Raw genomic sequence first — 24,249 nt, 5'->3', positions numbered from 1 at the left:
CCCGGAGCTGTTTAAATATTTTCTTCTACCACCCCTTATAATTTATATGTTATATATGTACTTTATTAATAGACAGAATACACACACACACACACATATATATATATATATATATATATATATATATATATATATATATATATATATATATATATATATATATATATATATATATATATATATATATAATTTTTTGAGAAGGCGCTTTCTGTGTCCCATAAACTTCGAGAGATTATATTATAACCATCAGTCACAGCTACACACTTGGGCTTGTTGACGACTGTGTGTGGGTGCACTTTGCCAGCTTTGAAGGCTGGCTTGTAGTCTGAAGGTCCCAGGAACTTCTTGGGCGGCTCCTCCATGGCTTTCATCTCACATGCTAGACAGTTCCTGGACCTCAGGTGACCCGGATGGTTGTGTCGCACCTGTACGAGTCACCACACATTATTATTATATTCACAGCACAATACTATACCCGTATGGGTCACTGAAGTCTGTCACGGCCAAAGACAGTCAGTCACAATATAATAACAAGAGTAGACAGTCAGTCACAACATAATAGCAAGAGCATTTATCAAACCAACAATAATAACTACAACTATATAACCCGATAGATTCTCTTAGCAGTAGAAGTATCAATAATGAAGATGTCAATAATACAAAGGAGCTAATACCAGCAACAGGATCAGTGAAGGTAACTACAAAATAGTAGTGCCAACATATTATCTGACTGTGTTCGGCAATGAAATATCTATTACTGGTGTCATTTTGAAATTGTAGGGAAAATTATAAACCGTCCGAGTGAACAAAAATTTTTTTTTATCTGCTAATTTCAGTATAATATAAAAATAAGTTGTTCCTCAGCTTGTGACTCTGGTGTAATCTTTGTGGTAGAAGGAAGCATAAACACTGAGGCGTTCATGTCGGTAAGTGCACGCTGAACTTAATATTTTCCATATTAACCCGTAGGGATCTACGTTGAAAGTTACTTAAATGTATAATTCTACAAGGGATTAAATTATACCTAAAGGTTATACATAACGTAGATTTCAGCATTACTTTATCTTTGTAACCAACAGACTGAACCTTTCACAAATGACAGAAATTGGAGATAAATTTTTAGGTGATGTTTCGGTTCATTTTGGGCCATTATCAGTTCACTACTGAGAGGAAAAAGGCAAGAAAGCCAGAAGTCCGATCAGCTGAAGAGTTTAGGAGATGGCTGGTCAGGTGAGAAGAATACCAAGATCATATCAAGTCACGAGTGTCCTGGAGAGTATATGACAATGCATCAGGAAAAGCAAGAAGCAAGAGAAACTAAACAGGGACTAAAATTCGGAGTGTTTAAGGGAAAATTAACAAACGGCTTCTGTGAAGGCTAGAAGACGGATAGATTAGTTGTGGCTGAGGACCAACTTATAGGATCCCTATGGTCTCTTAACATAACAGAAAAGAGCTGTTTAGATATCACCAAGTTGAATACTTATGTGTTCTATATATCTGTGAATAAATGAGCAGCAGTCCATTTTACCCTACAATGAACAGAGCAAGAGGAGCAGAAAGCAATGAACCAGACTGCTACGAAGAAATTTAAGTTGACAGAATGTGAGTTTAATACCCAAAAGATGAAAAGTGTTATTAAAATTTTGTAAATCAGGAATATACTGAATACATAATAAGGATGTTTTCACTGGATTTTAATTTATCATTATACAATTTTGTAACATTATACCTTTGTTTCATGTGGCGCACTCCCTATAGCGTCCTCTTCTGAACGTTTAACAAATGGCTCAGCAGCCGCCTCCTCTGTCTGCGTGGCTGCTACAACCTGCTGCTTCTCCACCGTGGTGCTCCTGTGCGTGTGGGTTCCTCGTCCTGTGTCCCGCAGTGGAACAGTGTGGAACACTGAATCCATTGTTTCCATAATTGCTAGAGGATCTCGAAGTTGAGGGTCCATTTGTTTCTTTTCACGAGGACTTGGGGGTTTTGAAACCTTCCGTGAACTGTGGATCTCAGTGCTTCTGCTGGATTCTTTAGAAGATTTCGGGGTATGTTTTCCCACACTCGGGGAAGCTATCCTAGACTTCGGTGTTGACTTGGGACTCTCTTGGGCTAACCTCTGGGAATCTATGGATATTCGGCGTCTGCCATTCTCGCTGTCTGGAGTGGTACTCCCGATTTTGAGAGAAACCTTTACACTGGCCTTTCCGGAGCTGGCCCTGGAGCCCACAGATGGCAGGCTGCCTCGAGAGTCCCGTGACTTGGGAGTGCCGTAACCCGACTCTGGTTCTTGAGTTTTCTTGTGTGACGAAGACGCCTCGGATGTGGTCTCTTGATTTATTTCAAGGGATTTTAACTTCGATGCTAGTTCGCGTGTGTCTGGCCCGTCGTTCCACGCCGTCTTAGGTATGTGAACCCCGGAGTCGACAGAGCTCACGGACCGTGGTGTTGGAGGTTCACGAGACTTGGTCTTCTTCAGTGAGACAACTTCGATAGCTTCGTCCTCTTCTTCTTCCATGATGTCGTTTTCCTTAAGATCCCACTTTAAAGCGAATTCAATCTCAGGAACTTTCCTGATGATCTTGGCAGTTTTTGGTCGCTTCGGCAGTAGTGGAGGCTTAGCAGCCGGTGCAGGCGAGGGCGCGGTATTAGGCCGAAGAACGACATATTTGGTACAGTTGGTGGGTGCTGGGTGGTCTACAAGACGGATGGCGAGGGCGCGGGAACCTGTTAACTCTACCAGCTCCTCCTCCGGTCGGCGAGGCAGCAGAGCATCCTCCACTGTGTCCGCAGGCAGGTGAGCTGCCTCCTGAAGGATCTTCTCGTGGCTTGGTGTCGACGCGGAAGAGCTACGTGATCCCGCTACTGCTGCCTTATCACAGCTTCTGCGATAAAAACAAATATTGTTAAGTTACAGCATGAAGATAAACGATAAACGCTGAAACAATAATAAACGATCTATTTGCATTGATGTTTTATATCTCTCTCCTCTTCTGTAGCCAAAACTTACTGACTTGGCTTATTCTACGAATCTCTTCACAAGTGTTACCTTGCTTACACTCCAACAGCACGTCAAATCATAAAATAATACTTATATCCATTCAGTCTGATCTAATGCGTTCAAAGAAACCCGCTAATCGCTCAAATTCTTCTCTAAGTTCCCAAACTACCTCAAAAACCCATCTTCAGCACTTTGTTCACCCAACACCATCTTCCAATCTCCACGCTCCGAACCCTTTATATAATATATACATTTACGACACAACGCCCTCGAATATGACATATCTTCAGCCTCTTCCTCACTGCAACCAGGAGGAGGCTGAAGGAGCGAGGAAAATTACACATTACCTGGCAGTCGGAGTGGAGACCTTAACGGGTTTCCTGAAAGAAGCAGGAGTGATGGTACCGGAGGCTGTGTAAATGTCCTGCTGGTGTTGTGGTCGGGGGTCGTCAGCATCCCTGCCGCGTGTGGCTGAGTGCAGCCTCTCACCAGTGATCTGTAGCCCTCCCTCATCACCACCATCCTCCTGAACCAGCAAGCATGAGGCAACAGGTTAGACAATGTAATTCAACGGCCGATGTGTTAATACAAATTACACACACACACACACACACACACACACACACACACACACACACACACACACACACACACACACACACACACACACACACACACACACACACACACACACACACGCACACACACACGCACACACACACGCACACGCACACGCACACGCACACACACACACACACGCACACACACACGCATACACACACACAGGAGATCCATACATAACTTTAAGAAGAGGTGTGATAATGCTCATGGAGCAGGGAGAAAGTGGACCTATTAGCGATCAGTAAAGAGGTGGGGCTAGGAACTACGACTCGACCCCTGTAACCATAATTGGGTGAGTACAATTGAGTACACACATACACACACACACAATATATATATATATATATATATATATATATATATATATATATATATATATATATATATATATATATATATATATATATATATATATATATATATATATATATATATATATATATATATATATATATATGTATGTATGTGTGTGTGGGGGGGAGGGGGAAATCAGAAAGTGTAAAGGATGGTAGAAAAGCACAAAATTATATATGTATGAGTCAATCAGTACAAAATTTGAGCACGACTCACGTGGTGGTCGTCAGACTCAGGGACGGAGGGTGGTGGTGGTTGTGGTGGTGTGTGGTCGTTGTGACGACGCTGTCTCTCCAGTACGTTGGGATCTGCACGAAATAACACTTGTTACTTACCATCTGCTGGATGACACAACTTATAGTTACCATTCACTGAATGACAGAGCATCACTATCCCAAGCATCAGTAGGAACACAGAGTGAGAACCACCAGTTATAGCTAACAACTGCTAGATATACAGATGACCTGGGAAGTAGTTACAGATTTACCCACAACCTGCAAGAGGACCTCATACATATCAATAACCTGTGTGACGTGACTTATACTAAAGTGAGGATACCATACATGCCTATGACATGAATGAGGAGTCCATACATGCCTATGACATGCATGAGGAGTCCATACATGCCTATGACATGCATGAGGAATCCATACATGCCTATGACATGTATGAGGGGTCCCATACATACCTATGACACGAATGAGGAGTCCATACATACCTATGACATGTATGAGGGATCCCATACATACCTATGACATGTATGAGGGGTCCCATACATACCTATGACATGAATGAGGTGCCCATACATACTTATGGCTTGCATGAGGGAGTCCCATACATACCTATGGCTTGCATGAGGGAGTCCCATACATACCTATGGCTTGCATGAGGGAGTCCCATACATACCTATGGCCTGCGTTAGAGGTCCCCATGGTGAGGCGTGTGTGCGGGGCACCCCTGGCAGGAGGTGACCTCGGTCGTCTGCGATGACCTTGGTGGGACCCCGACGATGTCTGGGGCGCTCAGGAAACGTCCGCCCCACCTCCCAGTTGCCCAACCTCGCAGGCTTGTACCCGACCTCATACTGCAACGCAATGAATAATATAGCCTCAATACCCTGGCTAGTTGCCCAGCCTCGTAGGCTTGTTCTGACCTCATCCTGCAGTACAACATACAATGCAGGTATAATACCCTGGCTAGAACAATTTGCAATTAGTTCACATGTTAGAAAGGTCCAGACCATTATCAGGTTGAAAGTGACTTGATAGGTTAAGCTGGGTAAGATTAATCAAGAAACAGCGCAAATCCTCCTGAAGTGGACACATGACCGAAGCTTCCGCTAGTTTGCCGGTCAGCCTCTCGAAATATTAAGGATAACTTGAGTTTATAATGGTCCAGTGCGGACCAAAACGTGGCCTAGATTCCATGGCTAATTTATGGGTTAACTGTAACTTGTAGCTCGCTATTTGTTAGTTACACTTACACTGAGAGACAAGTGTTACAAAGTTGTATTACTTACGCAACAATGCTAATTATGTGCTATCTTGTTCTTACTGTAAGAATGCTGCATATATTTCGGCAATCCCGATCTCTATAGCTTCATACAAATACCCATTACCCATTCATATTGGTACTGACTTGAAGATAGCTTGTAGAGCGAGACCTAGTCATAGAGGTGGAACACAGGGAAGCGTCTCGTACCACTGACAGCAGCTTATAATTAAGGCCGCCCGGGAACGGCACTAACCAGAGAATTATTACTGTATTAATGGTAAGCGTTAAACTAATAGAGGTGATACAACGCCGTGGGAAAGGAAGGTAATCATGTAATGCGAAGGAGTAGGTAACTTAAAAGGAGTAGGTAACTTACGAGTAGGTAACTTAAGGTCCTTTCTTAAGCTTCCTTCACCAGTATCAAGGAATCGACCTCCCTTCACTAGCATCAAGGGAACCACTTACTTTCACCTGGTTACCCAGACAAAAACTAAATAATCCTCATAAGGTCCGAAAAAATTGAAGAAATACTTTCTGACCACAGTTGAACATATAGTGATATGTTAAACTCCAGCTCTTTGAGATATAACCATAAGGATGCCATCCATAACAGTAAACTAACACCCAGGTACCTACTTACTGCTAGGTGACCAGGAGCAACTTGTTAGACTTGAGCATTTAGCATTGAAGAATTATATATAATAGGTTAGGCAAGCCGCAAGTAATCCTAACTAATAAATATATTACTGTGGTGTTAGCGATTTAATGTTTGTTTTATCACAAGATCTGGTATTATATATCCACCATGATAACTAATAAGAATGGTGTTCAAAGCGAACAATTCCTGTGCTATAATGAGCAAGCCTTTATTGTAAGCCACCTCGTCCGAATATATTAACTTTCTCTCTATATACATAAATAATATATTTTTTATAGAAGACAAAAATATAAAATTTACATTTTTTGCAAGTATATTTATGGTTTATGATGTTATGTACCTATATTTTAGGATCGAAAACGACTCGTGAGGGAAACAATGGCATTTATGTTGCAAAGTCGGTGCCGTGGTCAAGGATGAGGACGCGGGGTGTCAGGTGTGCGGGTGGGAGGTTGTGGTGCGAATAAGTGTAGTGAAGGCGTCGACAGCTGGGCCACGGTGGCTCCCTTTGGTGGAGGGTACTGGTGGTGCTGCTGGGGTTGGTACTGGTGGTAGTGCTGCTGGTGGTAGTGGTGGTGCTGCTGCTGCTGCTGGCGGTGGTGGTGGTGGTGCTGCTGGCGGTGGTGCTGCTGCTGGCGGTGGTGCTGCTGCTGGCGGTGGTGGTGCTGCTGCTGCTGCTGGCGGTGGTGGTGGTGCTGCTGCTGGCGGTGGTGCTGCTGCTGGCGGTGGTGGTGGTGCTGCTGCTGGCGGTGGTGGTGGTGCTGCTGCTGCTGGCGGTGGTGGTGGTGCTGCTGCTGCTGGCGGTGGTGGTGCTGCTGCTGGCGGTGGTGCTGCTGCTGGTGGTGGTGCTGCTGCTGGCGGTGGTGGTGGTGCTGCTGCTGGCGGTGGTGCTGCTGCTGGCGGTGGTGGAGCTGCTGCTGCTGGCGGTGGTGGTGCTGCTGCTGGCGGTGGTGCTGCTGCTGGCGGTGGTGGTGGTGCTGCTGCTGCTGGCGGTGGTGGTGTTGCTGCTGCTGGCGGTGGTGGTGGTGCTGCTGGCGGTGGTGCTGCTGCTGGCGGTGGTGGTGGTGCTGCTGCTGGCGGTGGTGGTGGTGCTGCTGCTGGCGGTGGTGGTGCTGCTGGCGGTGGTGGTGCTGCTGCTGCTGGCGGTGGTGGTGGTGCTGCTGCTGGCGGTGGTGCTGCTGCTGGCGGTGGTGGTGGTGCTGCTGCTGGCGGTGGTGGTGCTGCTGCTGGCGGTGGTGCTGCTGCTGGCGGTGGTGGTGGTGCTGCTGCTCGCGGTGGTGGTGGTGCTGCTGCTGCTGGCGGTGGTGGTGGTGCTGCTGGCGGTGGTGCTGCTGCTGGCGGTGGTGGTGGTGCTGCTGCTGGCGGTGGTGTTGCTGCTGGCGGTGGTGTTGCTGCTGGCGGTGGTGGTGCTGCTGTTGCTGGCGGTGGTGCTGCTGCTGGCGGTAGTGGTGGTGCTGCTGCTGGCGGTGGTGCTGCTGCTGGCGGTGGTGCTGCTGGCGGTGGTGGTGGTGCTGCTGCTGCTGGCGGTGGTGGTGGTGCTGCTGCTGGCGGTGGTGGTGGTGGTGCTGGGGTTGGTACTGGTGGTAGTGCTGCTGGCGGTAGTGGTGGTGCTGCTGCTGGCGGTGGTGCTGCTGCTGGCGGTGGTGCTGCTGCTGGCGGTGGTGGTGGTGCTGCTGCTGGCGGTGGTGCTGCTGCTGGCGGTGGTGGTGGTGCTGCTGCTGGCGGTGGTGGTGGTGCTGCTGCTGCTGGCGGTGGTGGTGGTGGTGCTGCTGGGGTTGGTACTGGTGGTAGTGCTGCTGGCGGTAGTGGTGGTGCTGCTGCTGGCGGTGGTGGTGGTGCTGCTGCTGGCGGTGGTGCTACTGCTGGCGGTGGTGCTGCTGGCGGTGGTGCTGCTGCTGGAGGTGGTGGTGCTGCTGCTGCTGGCGGTGGTGGTGGTGCTGCTGCTGGCGGTGGTGCTGCTGCTGGCGGTGGTGGTGGTGCTGCTGCTGGCGGTGGTGGTGCTGCTGCTGGCGGTGGTGGTGCTGGTGGTGGTGCTGCTGCTGGCGGTGGTGCTGCTGCTGGCGGTGGTTGTGGTGCTGCTGCTGGCGGTGGTGGTGGTGCTGCTGCTGGGGTTTGTACTGGTGGCGGTGCTGCTGGAGGTGGTAGTTCTGCTGCTGGCGGTGGTGCTGCTGCTGGCGGTGGTGGTGCTGCTGCTGCTGGCGGTGGTGCTGCTGCTGGTGGTGGTGGTGGTGCTGCTACTGGCGGTGGTGGTGGTGCTGCTGCTGGCGGTGGTGGTGGTGCTGCTGCTGGCGGTGGTGGTGGTGCTGCTGCTGCTGGTGATGGTGCTGCTGGGGTTTGTACTGGTGGCGGTGATGCTGGAGGTGGTAGTCCTGCTGACGGTGGTGGTGCTGCTGATTCTGGCGGTGGTGGTGGTGCTGCTGCTGGCGGTGGCGGTGGTGCTGCTGCTGGCGGTGGTGGTGGTGGTGCTGCTGGCGGTGGTGGTGGTGCTGCTGCTGGTGGTGATGGTGCTGCTGGGGGTTTGTACTGGTGGCGGTGATGCTGGAGGTGGTAGTTCTACTGACGGTGGTGGTGCTGCAGCTTCTGGCGGTGGTGGTGGTGGTGCTGCTGGCGGTGATGGTCCTGCTGCTGCTGGGGTTGATACTGGTGACGGTGCTGCTGGAGGTGGTGGTACTGGTGGTGATGCTGCTACACTCACCACCACCTCCTACACCAGCAGAAAGCATCCATGGCTTCCCACTAGACTCCCATATATAGTCCTATTTAGATCAGTATATTATACATTTATGTATTTCAGATTTACCTTGTATACAGTAAACACCTCCTACATTTGGTAATACAAATCGGCACTAATTACACGAGGAGGCTAATTATAAAAGCAATTACTAAAATAAGACGGAAAGCTCGATAAAAAATCCTGACATAAATACATTGCTGCAGTAGATATCTACTTCGGATAGTTAAATATGAGAGTAGCAGACCGTAGAGTACTGGACCCAGGGTGTGGCCTGTGGATCCTGGGAATACATGACTTGTGTATTAGAAGAACTTAATTTTGAATTTTCTGGTCATTAAGAAAAGTAATGCAAAGCTAGCCTTTATTTCAGACGACGCTTTGCTAAGGATTGAAGTTTGCCAGGGGTTTATCAGACTTTATAAAGCTCAATCCCAATGCCAAACATCGTTATAATATTTTTCTGTGCATTACGTGGCTTGTTGCCCCAGTTTCACCAACACCAGTACATTATTATCCATATAGTACTGGGTTGTGTGTCGTATTTTAAGGCCTCAGAACTGCCAGTTAATAAGTCAGACTTATAATGACAAGAAGGAAAACAAATCTATAATTGCTAGATTTTTAATAATGATAAACTATATAAAATATAATTGCAATGCTCCTTACACTAGGTCTCAAATGGATTTTTTTTGGCAGTATATCGCAGTTTTATGCGTATGTAAAATTTCCTCTTGAAACATAACTGCGAGACAAATTAAAAGTTACTTAATGAGAAAGAGTACCTATTTATTATTTTAATTATAATAGCAATAGTAATTCTTAATTTAAATGAATATAGGTCACTGTTAATGATTTAATATGATTTAGACATGTATGGTGTAAACGATATGAGGAGCATAAATATAGGCACAGGAGACGAGAGGCAGGCCAAGACTTCACCTAACACCCACACAAACAAGGCAGGCTGAGGCTTCACCTAACACCCACACGAACAATGCAGGCTGAGGCTTCACCTAACATCCATACAAATAAGGCTGGCCGAGGCTTCACCTAACACCCACACAAACAAGACAGGCCGAGGCTTCACCTAACACCCACACAAACAAGGCTGGCCAATGCTTCGCCTAACACAAGATAAGAACACAACCTATCACTGTGCGTCTATCTATGCTTGAGACGTCTTGCTCTATCGATTTTCTCGCCTTGTCACCGGGGTACACATATCGCAGTAATCACGGAACATATCCTAGCAGGTACCTATTACCCACACCATCCCCTAGTTCTGTAGCAGGTACTACTACCCACACCATCGCCTGGTGCTGTGGCAGGTACCTACTACCCACACCACCTCGTGTTGTGAAAGATACCGACTACCCACACCACCACCTGGAGCTGTGGCAGGTACCTACTACTCACACCACCTGGTGCTGTGAAAGGTACCTACTACCCACACCACTACCTGGTGCTGTAGCAGGTACCTATTTCTTTGTCTTTCCTTCACTACCCAATAGCTAAGTTATTCCTATCACGCTATTCTGGCTAACTCGCTCTCTGTCCAGGCCAACCTTGAGTACAAGTGTGTTGCCGGAGTCCTTCCCCAGAGTATATGTATGTTGCTATAGCCCTTCCACAGAGTTCATGTATGTTACTAGTCTTTCTCAGAGTACATGTGTGTTGCTGGAGCCTTTCCCCAGAGTCCATGTATGTTACTGGAGTCCTTCCCAGAGTGCATGTGTGTTGCTGGACTCCTCAGATTATGTTGCTGGAGTCTCAACAGTACACACGTGCTGCAGGAGTCCTTCGGCGGAGTACATACGTGTTGTTGGAGTTCTTCCCAGACAGAGTACATTTGTGGTAGTGGGTGCGTACTGGTGATGATGGCTGAAAACTGAAAGTGGTAGTGGCAGTGGTGGTAGAGGTGGTAGTGGTGGAGGTGGTAATGGTGGTGGTAGTGATGGTGGTGACGGCAGTGGTGGCAGTGGTGGTGGTGGTGGTAGTGGTGGTGGTGGTGGTGGTGGTGGTGGTGGTGGTGGTGGTGGTGGTGGTAGTGGTGGTGGTGGTTGTGGTGGTGGTGGTGGTGGTGGTAGTGGTGGTGGTGGTAGTGGTGGTGGTGGTGGTAGTGGTGGTGGTAGTGGTGGTGGTAGTGGTGGTAGCGGGGGGCGGCCGGTGTTGGTGATTGTGTTCAGAAATCTGAAAGAGGTATTTAGATCATAGTACACGGCATATTTATGGTTGCTACGAGTACGCTGAACCCCCATGGAACCTTCATCTCATCGAGCATACAAAAAGAAAGTTTTGAGATTTACTACAAAGCTGTTCTCGAAGCTACGAGAGCTGAGATGAAAAGACATGTTCAGAGAGCCAGATCTTACATCACCAGATGACCGGAGAGGCCGATGAGACATGATTACAACATATTAGATACTTAGAGATATAGACATTATTGATAGCGATAGGCTATTTGCGAAGAAAGGAAACGGAATACGGGGATATTATTATTAATAGTAGTAGTATTATATATGCATAATTGCGAAGTACATGTACTATTATGTAGGGGACATACAACGCCCATGGAGTGCGAGGTAATCAGAACTGATCCAAGGAAGGGGAAGGTAGCTCTAATGCCCAAAATAAAAAAGAATCCTTCACCAAAGGCTAGGAACCCCCTTAAGGAACGCGGGATACAACTTGAAGTTTAAATGAGCCAGAGAATTAAGAATGTATTCCTGCAGTGTGAGGTACCAGTTAATCGAGGTGCAAAGGCGCGGCCCAGAAGCTAGAACTTAACCCCCACAAACACAAGTAGATGGGTACAACTTGAAGAGTTGACACACATACACTGTCATGGTCCAGGATACTTACACAAGTCTACCGTTATGCTTATCCGTTAATCTATATAAGATAATCAGTATACGCATGATAATCCGTACATGCATACGTGTGGGTACACCTCCATGTTTACATGCGCACAAACACACCATCTACACACATTCAACATTCAAATAAGCAACACAAATAACTTATTACCTATGGCGCCAGTTGTTCATCTATATATATGGTAATGTTGCTGTATTATTATTATTACTATTAGTGGTGGTAATAGTAGCATTAGTAGTAAAAACAGTAGTAGAAGTAGCTGTATTTATTTGAAGCGCTAAACACATATGGGTTATTCAGCACAAGCAGTATGGAAAGCTTGATTCGCTAATCGCTGCTGTCACTGACCCATCAAGCTGTTAGTAAGTTCGTTGCATGTATTGAAATAATAAAAATGCGGGGTACGGATATGGTATTTTTTTATAATGTGGTAGTACACTAATTAGCAAGTCTGAAGTTCACAGCCAGTCGAAAATTGCAAGATAATTATAGCTATTAAAACACTAAACATCTTTGACTTCAATATACGGCATTTAGGCTCGTTTCCCCGTAGCATAAACACTGTAGTTCCTTGCCAGCATTACCTAACAATTTCTTGCTATGTGGCTATGATAGGAGGATTAATTTCATGGCAAGAATATATAAAGTATAATTTGCGTTCTTGTCAGTGGTCAGAGCGACTACTCAGCTCCCTTGTAAATCGTGAAAATAACAGGCCGCCCAACTTTTATGACCAAGTAATTATTCTCCCGGGAAAATTCAATTCCGCCCTCACTATAATGTATACAAGCTGTGAGGAGGAAGGGAAAATATATTGTTTCTAGAGTATTTTAAATGCTGGCTAATTTTAGTGTTAGTTTATTGTTCCCAAGAAGTGGGTGCAAGTGTAACCATGATGTGTTAAACCGTGTTGTTGCAGTGTTACACTGTGTAGTGTTGAGTTAAACACACACACACACACACACACACGCCCCGCCTCTTCGCTGATTGCTACTAGGTCCTCTCTCTCCCTGACCCATGAGCTCTATCATACCTCGCCTTAAAACTATGTATGCTTCCTGCCTTCACCACATCACTTTCTAGGCTATTCCATGGCCTGACTACTCTATGACTGAAGAAATACTTCCTAACATCCCTTTGATTCATCTGAGTCCACAATTGGAAGTTGAAGACTCAGATGAATCAAAGGGATGTTAGGAAGTATTTCTTCAGTCAGAGTAGTCAGGCCATGGAATAGCCTAGAAAGTGATGTGGTGGAGGCAGGAACCATACATAGTTTTAAGGCGAGGTATGATAGAGCTCATGGGGCAGGGAGAGAGAGGACCTAGTAGCAATCAGCGAAGAGGCGGGGCCAGGAGCTGTGACTCGACCCCTGCAACCACAAATAGGTGAGTACAAATAGGTGAGTACACACACACACACACACACACATACACACACACACGCACACACACACACACACACACGTACACACACACACACGCACACACACACACACACACACACACACACACGCACACACACACACACACGCACACACACGCACACACACACACACACACACACACACACACACACACACACACACGAGATTTAAGGAAGTATTTACAGTAGAGACAGGAAGGACTCTGGGGGGACAGACCAGATGGGGACACCAACAAGGAATACACCAACAAGTGTTGGACGACATACATACAGATGAGGAGGAGGTGAAGAAACTGCTAAGGGACATCGATACCTCAAAGGCAATGGGACCGGACAACATCTCTCCGTGGGTCCTTAGAGAGGGAGCAGATATGTTGTGCGTACCACTTACCACAATCTTCAACACATCCCTGGAAACTGGGCAACTACCTGAGGTATGGAAGACGGCAAATGTAGTCCCCATTTTCAAAAAAGGAGACAGAAAAGAGGCACTAAACTATAGACCTGTGTCATTGACGTGTATAGTATGCAAAATTATGGAGAAGATTATCAGGAGGAGAGTGGTGGAGCACCTGGAACGGAACAGGAGTATAAATGCCAACCAGCACGGATTCACGGAAGGCAAATCCTGTGTCACAAACCTTCTGGAGTTTTATGATAAAATAACAGAAGTAAGACAAGAGAGAGAGGGGTGGGTTGATTGCATCTTCTTGGACTGCAAGAAGGCCTTTGACACAGTTCCTCACAAGAGATTAGTGCAGAAGCTAGAGCATCAGGCGCATATAACAGGAAGGGCACTGCAATGGATCAGAGAATACCTGACAGGGAGGCAACAACGAGTCATGGTACGTAATGATGTATCACAGTGGGCACCTGTGACGAGCGGGGTCCCACAGGGGTCGGTCCTAGGACCAGTGCTATTTTTGGTATATGTGAACGACATGACGGAAGGGTTAGACTCAGAAGTGTCCCTGTTTGCAGATGATGTGAAGTTAATGAGGAGAATTAAATCTGATGAGGACCAGGCAGGACTTCAAAGAGACCTGGACAGACTGGACACCTGGTCCAGCAAATGGCTTCTCGAATTTAATCCTGCCAAATGCAAAGTCATGAAGATAGGGGAAGGGCACAGAAGACCACAGACAGAGTATAGGCTAGGTGGCCAAAGACTGCAAACCTCACTCAAGGAGAAAGATCTTGGGGTGAGTATAACACCGAGCATGTCTCCGGAAGCACACATCAATCAGATAACTGCTGCAGCATATGGGCGCCTGGCAAACCTGAGAACAGCATTCCGATACCTTAGTAAGGAATCATTCAAGACACTGTACACCGTGTATGTCAGGCCCATACTGGAGTATGCAGCACCTGTTTGGAACCCGCACTTGATAAAGCACATCAAGAAACTAGAGAAAGTACAAAGGTTTGCAACAAGGTTAGTTCCAGAGCTAAGGGGAATGTCCTATGAAGAAAGATTAAGGGAAATCGGCCTGACGACACTGGAGGACAGGAGGGTCAGGGGAGACATGATAACGACATATAAAATACTGCGTGGAATAGACAAGGTGGACAAGGACAGGATGTTCCAGGGAGGGGACACAGAAACAAGAGGCCACAATTGGAAGTTGAAGACACAAATGAGTCAGAGAGATAGTAAGAAGTATTTCTTCAGTCATAGAGTTGTAAGGCAGTGGAATAGCCTAGAAAATGACGTAGTGGAGGCAGGAACCATACACAGTTTTAAGACGAGGTTTGATAAAGCTCATGGAGCGGGGAGAGAGAGGGCCTAGTAGCAACCGGTGAAGAGGCGGGGCCAGGAGCTAGGACTCGACCCCTGCAACCACAAATAGGTGAGTACAAATAGGTGAGTACACATACACACACACACGCACACACACACACACACACACACACACACACACACGTACACACACACACACGCACACACACACACACACACACACACACACACACACACACACACACGCACACACACACACACGCACACACACACACACAGACACACACACACACACACACACACACACAGACACACACACGCACACACGCACTCACACACACACACCCACACACACACACACACACACACACACACACACATACACACACACACACGCACACACACACACACGTACACACACACGCGCACACACACACACGTACACACACACACACACGCACACACACACACACACACACACACACACACACATACCTCATTATATATAGACGGATATAATCACATATCGGTGTATATGCACTGAGAGAAGCAGTGAATATATTTGGAAACGTGTATATCTGTTTAATTATATACTGATTTAATCCCTATTTTAGTGATTAAAAAATTATGGATTTGTGAACAGGTGGAATCCAGTCTTATGACCCTCTAGCAGTCAACAGGTCTAAAACCTAATTTTACATCTTACTTGACTAAGAGTATATATAACAGTTTATATCATTTCATATAAAATGAGCTCATTTAATTTGTATGGATTAAAGAATGCTTCCAAGCATTCCCAGTAGTAGTCTGATGGAACTTATACGTGCAGTAAAGGTTCTCTGTACATTCTCTAGATCTGCAATTTCACCTGCCTTGAATGGAGATGTTAATGTACAGCAATATTCCAGCCTAGAGAGAACAAGTTATTTAAAAAGGATCATCACTGGCTTGGCATCTCTTGTCTTGTTCCCATTATCCATCCTATCAGTTTCCTTGCAGATGTTATAGTGGCACTGTTGTGATCCTTGAAGATGGAATCCTCGGACATTAATGCTCCCAGGTTCTTCACATTAATTTTACGCTCTATTGTGTGATTTGAGTTTGTAGTTTACCTGGAGTTTACCTGGAGAGAGTTCCGGGGGTCAACGCCCCCGCGGCCCGGTCTGTGACCTGTGTCTGTGACTGTGGTCAGTTCATTGCCGATAATTATTTTTAAACGCATAATGAGTTCCTTTTATCCCTATCTTAAAGATTCAAGAATCCTTGAAATTCGTGCCCGATTAAATTGCTGTCTTATATAGACACATATAGAAGAGAAAGATTAATAATACTGTTTTTCTGTTCAAATAACAGCAGACTTAATGACGTGCGTGTACATTCTTCATTTTATTTCTTGACAGAAGTTTATTACGATTTATCTTGGCATTATGGGGTATGAAAATAGATGCACCTTGACAGCCTCTGGGTGTGTGAGATGAGACAGTATGGTCACAGTTGGTGCCGCTGACAACCATGTCACAGAAGTGCCGGATATACAAACATGTTCCGTGGCTGAGTGGTTATAAGGTTCAGCTTGGAATATACCTGAACCACGGCTGAAGTCTCCACCCATTCTTCTGTTCATTCATAATAACTAAACTATAATGAGCTTCACCATGAGCTCTAATACTCTAACTTTGAAGCTGCATTAACCCACAATAATAATAATAATTATTATTATAAAAAAAACGGTAGTGGTATGGGTCGTACTGCTGTGCAATAAACTACCAAGCAATGTAAGTGTTATGGTTACCTAGCTTGTGCAGGTGTTTATCACGCAAGACCCTAGTATATCTTCTTCCAGCTGATGCTACAATACTCTCATTATCGTCCAGGAAGTCTTTAATTCTTCTTGGCCAAATATTTAAAACCTCGTTGAGCTTTATGACAACTATTTTTGGTATACGCCGAATTTCTTGTTTATGTAAGCCAGAAAAATAACCTACAAGTCTTCAATTATTTGGCAGGAGGTGAAGCCAGGTGACCACCAGCTGCATCTCACGTGATGCATGTTATCTAACATTATTACCTCGTATTATACACCTCTCACAACACGCACGACCAACAACAATATATATATATATATATATATATATATATATATATATATATATATATATATATATATATATATATATATATATATATATATATATATATATATATATATAAGAGAGGGAGAATACTTCCCGGTAAAAGTAGGTCTTAGACAGGGATGTGTAAAGTCACCATGGTTGTTTAATATATTTATAGATGGGGTTGTAAAAGAAGTAAATGCTAGGGTGTTCGGGAGAGGGGTGGGATTAAATTATGGGGAATCAAATTCAAAATGGGAATTGACACAGTTACTTTTTGCTGATGATACTGTGCTTATGGGAGATTCTAAAGAAAAATTGCAAAGGTTAGTGGATGAGTTTGAGAATGTGTGTAAAGGTAGAAAGTTAAAAGTGAACATAGAAAAGAGTAAGGTGATGAGGGTATCAAATGATTTAGATAAAGAAAAATTGGATATCAAATTGGGGAGGAGGAGTATGGAAGTGAATGTTTTCAGATACTTGGGAGTTGACGTGTCGGCGGATGGATTTATGAAGGATGAGGTTAATCATAGAACTGATGAGGGAAAAAAGGTGAGTGGTGCGTTGAGGTATATGTGGAGTCAAAAAACGTTATCTATGGAGGCAAAGAAGGGAATGTATGAAAGTATAGTAGTACCAACACTCTTATATGGATGTGAAGCTTGGGTGGTAAATGCAGCAGCGAGGAGACGGTTGGAGGCAGTGGAGATGTCCTGTTTAAGGGCAATGTGTGGTGTAAATATTATGCAGAAAATTCGGAGTGTGGAAATTAGGAGAAGGTGTGGAGTTAATAAAAGCATTAGTCAGAGGGCAGAAGAGGGGTTGTTGAGGTGGTTTGGTCATGTAGAGAGAATGGATCAAAGTAGAATGACATGGAAAGCATATAAATCTATAGGGGAAGGAAAGAGGGGTAGGGGTCGTCCTCGAAAGGGTTGGAAAGAGGGGGTAAAGGAGGTTTTGTGGGCGAGGGGCTTGGACTTCCAGCAAGCGTGCATGAGCGTGTTAGATAGGAGTGAATGGAGACGAATGATACTTGGGACCTGACGATCTGTTGGAGTGTGAGCAGGGTAATATTTAGTGAAGGGATTCAGGGAAACCGGTTATTTTCATATAGTCGGACTTGAGTCCTGGAAATGGGAAGTACAATGCCTGCACTTTAAAGGAGGGGTTTGGGATATTGGCAGTTTGGAGGGGTATGTTGTGTATCTTTATACGTATATGCTTCTAAACTGTTGTATTCTGAGCACCTCTGCAAAAGCAGTGATAATGTGTGAGTGTGGTGAAAGTGTTGAATGATGATGAAAGTATTTTTCTTTTTGGGGATTTTCTTTCTTTTTTTTTGGGTCACCCTGCCTCGGTGGGAGACGGCCGACTTGTTGAAAAAAAAAAAAAAAAAAAAAAAAAAAAATATATATATATATATATATATATATATATATATATATATATATATATATATATATATATATATATATATATATATATATATATATATATATATATATATATATATATATATATATATATATATATATATATATATATATATATATATATATATATATATATATATATATATATATATATATATTCTTTCTTCTTTCAACAAACCGGCCGTATCCCACCGAGGCGGGGTGGCCCTAAAGGAAAAACGAAAGTTTCTCCTTTTACATTTAGTAATATATACAGGAGAAGAGGGTACTAGCCCCTTGCTCCCGGCATTTTATTCGCCTCTTACAACACGCATTGCTTACGGAGAAAGAATTCTGTTCCACTTCCCCATATACATATATATATATATATATATATATATATATATATATATATATATATATATATATATATATATATATATATATATATATATATATATATATATGTATATATACATACATATATATATATATACATATATATATATATATATATATATATATATATATATATATATGTATATATATATATATATATATATATATATATATATATATATATATATATATATATATATATATATATATATATATATATATATATATACATATTAATGCACATACATATTAATACAGTAATAAATGATCATTCTCCTAAATAACTTCATCCACAGGTGTCTCAAAACAGGATGACTAGAATTAACTCTTAAATCTGAACATCTCGATACACGGTAGTAACAAAACAGTTTTGAAATAATGACATCCATCGTTACAAAACAATATCCTCGACTGTTATGCACAGTAAAACTTCCACGGAGGTACATTAGGCAAAAAGCAAATAATAATTCCTGCAAGCCTGCGTGCATGATAGGAATGCCAGGTAAGATAACTGAGTGAACTAATTACAGGTGAAAAAGACGCATCACCCATAAACGTGTTTCTAAGGTTTTTACTCTCTGTATATTAGCTAAGAAATACATAATAAAAAAATCAATAACAAAAATCTCAGGAGCAGTATCAGGCGTCTCCTCACATGGTCTTTCCTGCTGGAGAGACCAAGACACAAGTGTGTAGACCAAGACACAAGTGTGTAGACCAAGACACAAGTGTGTAGACCAAGACACAAGTGTGTAGACCAAGACACAAGTGTGTAGACCAAGACACAAGTGTGTAGACCAAGACACAAGTGTGTAGACCAAGACACAAGTGTGTAGACCAAGACACGAGTGTGTAGACCAAGACACAAGTGTGTAGACCAAGACACAAGTGTGTAGACTAAGGCACAAGTGTGTAGACCAAGACACAAGTGTGTAGACCAAGACACAAGTGTGTAGACCAAGACACAAGTGTGTAGACCAAGACACAAGTGTGTAGACCAAGACACAAGTGTGTAGACCAAGGCACAAGTGTGTAGACCAAGACACAAGTGTGTAGACCACGACACAAGTGTGTAGACCAAGACACAAGTGTGTAGACCACGACACAAGTGTGTAGACCACGACACAAGTGTGTAGACCAAGACACAAGTGTGTAGACCAAGACACAAGTGTGTAGACCAAGACACAAGTGTGTAGACCAAGGCACAAGTGTGTAGACCAAGACACAAGTGTGTAGACCAAGACACGAGTGTGTAGACCAAGACACAAGTGTGTAGACCAAGACACAAGTGTGTAGACCAAGACACAAGTGTGTAGACCACGACACAAGTGTGTAGACCACGACACAAGTGTGTAGACCAAGACACAAGTGTGTAGACCACGACATAAGTGTGTAGACCAAGACACAAGTGTGTAGACCAAGACACAAGTATGTAGACCAAGACACAAGTGTGTAGACCAAGACACAAGTGTGTAGACCACGACACAAGTGTGTAGACCAAGACACGAGTGTGTAGACCAAGACACGAGTGTGTAGACCAAGACACAAGTGTGTAGACCAAGACACAAGTGTGTAGACCAAGACGCAAGTGTGTAGACCACGACACAAGTGTGTAGACCAAGACACAAGTGTGTAGACCAAGACACGAGTGTGTAGACCAAGACACAAGTGTGTAGACCAAGACACAAGTGTGTAGACCACAACACAAGTGTGTAGACCAAGACACAAGTGTGTAGACCAAGACGCAAGTGTGTAGACCACGACATAAGTGTGTAGACCAAGACACAAGTGTGTAGACCAAGACACGAGTGTGTAGACCAAGACACGAGTGTGTAGACCAAGACACAAGTGTGTAGACCACGACACAAGTGTGTAGACCAAGACACAAGTGCGTAGACCACGACACAAGTGTGTAGACCAAGACACAAGTGTGTAGACCACGACACAAGTGTGTAGACCAAGACACAAGTGTGTAGACCATGACATAAGTGTGTAGACCAAGACACAAGTGTGTAGACCACGACATAAGTGTGTAGACCAAGACACAAGTGTGTAGACCACAACACAAGTGTGTAGACCAAGACACAAGTGTGTAGACCACGACACAAGTGTGTAGACCAAGACACAAGTGTGTAGACCACGACATAAGTGTGTAGACCAAGACACAAGTGTGTAGACCAAGACACAAGTATGTAGACCAAGACACAAGTGTGTAGACCAAGACACAAGTGTGTAGACCACGACACAAGTGTGTAGACCAAGACACGAGTGTGTAGACCAAGACACGAGTGTGTAGACCAAGACACAAGTGTGTAGACCAAGACACAAGTGTGTAGACCAAGACACAAGTGTGTAGACCAAGACACAAGTGCGTAGACCAAGACACAAGTGTGCAGACCAAGACACAAGTGTGTAGACCAAGACACAAGTGTGTAGACCACGACACAAGTGTGTAGACCAAGACACAAGTGTGTAGACCATGACATAAGTGTGTAGACCAAGACACAAGTGTGTAGACCACGACATAAGTGTGTAGACCAAGACACAAGTGTGTAGACCACAACACAAGTGTGTAGACCAAGACACAAGTGTGTAGACCACGACACAAGTGTGTAGACCAAGACACAAGTGTGTAGACCACGACATAAGTGTGTAGACCAAGACACAAGTGTGTAGACCAAGACACAAGTATGTAGACCAAGACACAAGTGTGTAGACCAAGACACAAGTGTGTAGACCACGACACAAGTGTGTAGACCAAGACACGAGTGTGTAGACCAAGACACGAGTGTGTAGACCAAGACACAAGTGTGTAGACCAAGACACAAGTGTGTAGACCAAGACACAAGTGTGTAGACCAAGACACAAGTGCGTAGACCAAGACACAAGTGTGCAGACCAAGACACAAGTGTGTAGACCAAGACACAAGTGTGTAGACCAAGACACAAGTGTGTAGACCAAGACACAAGTGTGCAGACCAAGACACAAGTGTGTAGACCAAGACACAAGTGTGTAGACCAAGACACAAGTGTGTAGACAAGACAGAAGTGTGTAGACCAAGACACAAGTGTGTAGACCAAGACACAAGTGTGTAGACAAGACACAAGTGTGTAGACCAAGACACAAGTGTGTAGACCAAGACACAAGTGTGTAGACAAGACACAAGTGTGTAGACCAAGACACAAGTGTGTAGACCACGACACAAGTGTGTAGACCAAGACATAAGTGTGTAGACAAGACACAAGTGTGTAGACCAAGACACAAGTGTGTAGACAAGACACAAGTGTGCAGACCAAGACACAAGTGCGTAGACCAAGACACAAGTGTGTAGACCAAGACACAAGTGTGCAGACCAAGACACGAGTGTGCAGACCAAGACACAAGTGTACAGACCAAGACACAAGTGTGCAGACCAAGACACAAGTGTGCAGACCAAGACACAAGTGTGCAGACCAAGACACAAGTGTACAGACCAAGACACAAGTGTGCAGACCAAGACACGAGTGTGCAGACCAAGACACAAGTGTACAGACCAAGACACAAGTGTACAGACCAAGACACAAGTGTACAGACCAAGACACAAGTGTACAGACCAAGACACAAGTGTACAGACCAAGACACGAGTGTGCAGACCAAGACACAAGTGTACAGACCAAGACACAAGTGTACAGACCAAGACACAAGTGTACAGACCAAGACACAAGTGTACAGACCAAGACACGAGTGTGCAGACCAAGACACAAGTGTACAGACCAAGACACAAGTGTACAGACCAAGACACAAGTGTACAGACCAAGACACAAGTGTACAGACCAAGACACAAGTGTACAGACCAAGACACGAGTGTGCAGACCAAGACACAAGTGTGCAGACCAAGACACAAGTGTGTAGACCAAGACACAAGTGTACAGACCAAGACACAAGTGTGCAGACCAAGACACAAGTGTGCAGACCAAGACACAAGTGTGCAGACCAAGACACAAGTGTACAGACCAAGACACGAGTGTGCAGACCAAGACACAAGTGTGCAGACAAAGACACAAGTGTGCAGACCAAGACACAAGTGTACAGACCAAGACACAAGTGTGCAGACAAAGACACAAGTGTGCAGACCAAGACACAAGTGTGCAGACAAAGACACAAGTGTACAGACCAAGACACAAGTGTGCAGACAAAGACACAAGTGTGCAGACCAAGACACAAGTGTGCAGACCAAGACACAAGTGTACAGACCAAGACACAAGTGTACAGACCAAGACACAAGTGTGCAGACAAAGACACAAGTGTGCAGACCAAGACACAAGTGTGCAGACCAAGACACAAGTGTGCAGACCAAGACACAAGTGTGCAGACAAAGACACAAGTGTGCAGACCAAGACACAAGTGTGCAGACCAAGACACAAGTGTACAGACCAAGACACAAGTGTACAGACCAAGACACAAGTGTGCAGACAAAGACACAAGTGTACAGACCAAGACACAAGTGTGCAGACCAAGACACAAGTGTGCAGACAAAGACACAAGTGTGCAGACCAAGCTTTTATTTGGTCAACATTTCTCTCTAAGTAGCATCTAAAACACTATTAAATGCTTCCCTGGCTTTATAGCAGTAACAACTGTACAATGGATGACTGCGGAGAAAGGGTCTACCATGGTCACGCAGCGTACCGTACACTGCAGCGGCTGTGAGGCACTAAGTGTAATAAACATTACCTACAAGGATACCTAACCTTAAGTCATGAAAAAATGATGAACTATATTCCAAATAGTTACCCAAGAAAATAAAGTTAGTCCTGCAGTGTAGGTGACGACGTAATAAATCTCATACATGCAAAAAAATATTACTTATAATAAGACATTAATCTGTTGAAATATAGATATAGAAGCAAACTAATGTACCAGAAACTGTCCTCTTATTCAGATTATTATTATTACAATCAAAATTAAGTGCTAAATCGACAAGGGTCTGCCCTCTTATTAAGAATGTAATACCCTTATGTGGTTTTTTTCCGACTGTTCCGAAAAACAGCGTAAAGGCATTTGGAAAGAAGAAATCGCATAATAAACTAATAATTTAAAAAAAATCCTTCCTTGACGGTTCCCTACACATTTCTCTTATTTGATTAAACAAATTCGAATCACGCAAATTTATTGGTTCTGTGCTAATAATGCTATTGCGGTGCGATGAAGCATGGCGAAACGAAAAGACCCTAATCAATACAACACAGTGGTTGATACTATTAGCCAGCCAATGTAGTGGAGGTACAATTAAGCCAACAAACTGCATTGTAATGAAACTCACTAAGCTCACTGACAGTGGGAAAGTTGCCAACAAGTGCGCCGCCAGATTACCATCCACACATGCTACTCAGGCTTGACCACAACACATTATTATTAACCTTGTTATAAAGAGATCATC

General features: G+C 44.4%; 1 protein-coding gene across 1 annotated transcript in view; it reads right to left on the bottom strand.

Annotated features, from left to right (window-relative positions):
* LOC138853818 (uncharacterized) overlaps positions 1-24,249 on the bottom strand; it is a 34,129-nt gene that overhangs the window by 3,193 nt on the left and 6,687 nt on the right. The window contains exons 3-7 of the mRNA XM_070092877.1: positions 4,883-5,060; positions 4,193-4,284; positions 3,349-3,527; positions 1,733-2,885; positions 265-425 (exon numbers count right to left, since the gene is read on the bottom strand). Of these exons, the coding sequence (XP_069948978.1) occupies positions 265-425; positions 1,733-2,885; positions 3,349-3,527; positions 4,193-4,284; positions 4,883-5,060 (1,763 nt within the window). The remainder of the gene's footprint in view (positions 1-264; positions 426-1,732; positions 2,886-3,348; positions 3,528-4,192; positions 4,285-4,882; positions 5,061-24,249) is intronic.

This window comes from Cherax quadricarinatus, chromosome 41, assembly GCF_038502225.1.
Source record: "Cherax quadricarinatus isolate ZL_2023a chromosome 41, ASM3850222v1, whole genome shotgun sequence".
Lineage (NCBI taxonomy): Eukaryota > Metazoa > Arthropoda > Malacostraca > Decapoda > Parastacidae > Cherax > Cherax quadricarinatus.
This window is presented reverse-complemented; position numbering and strand designations above follow the sequence as displayed.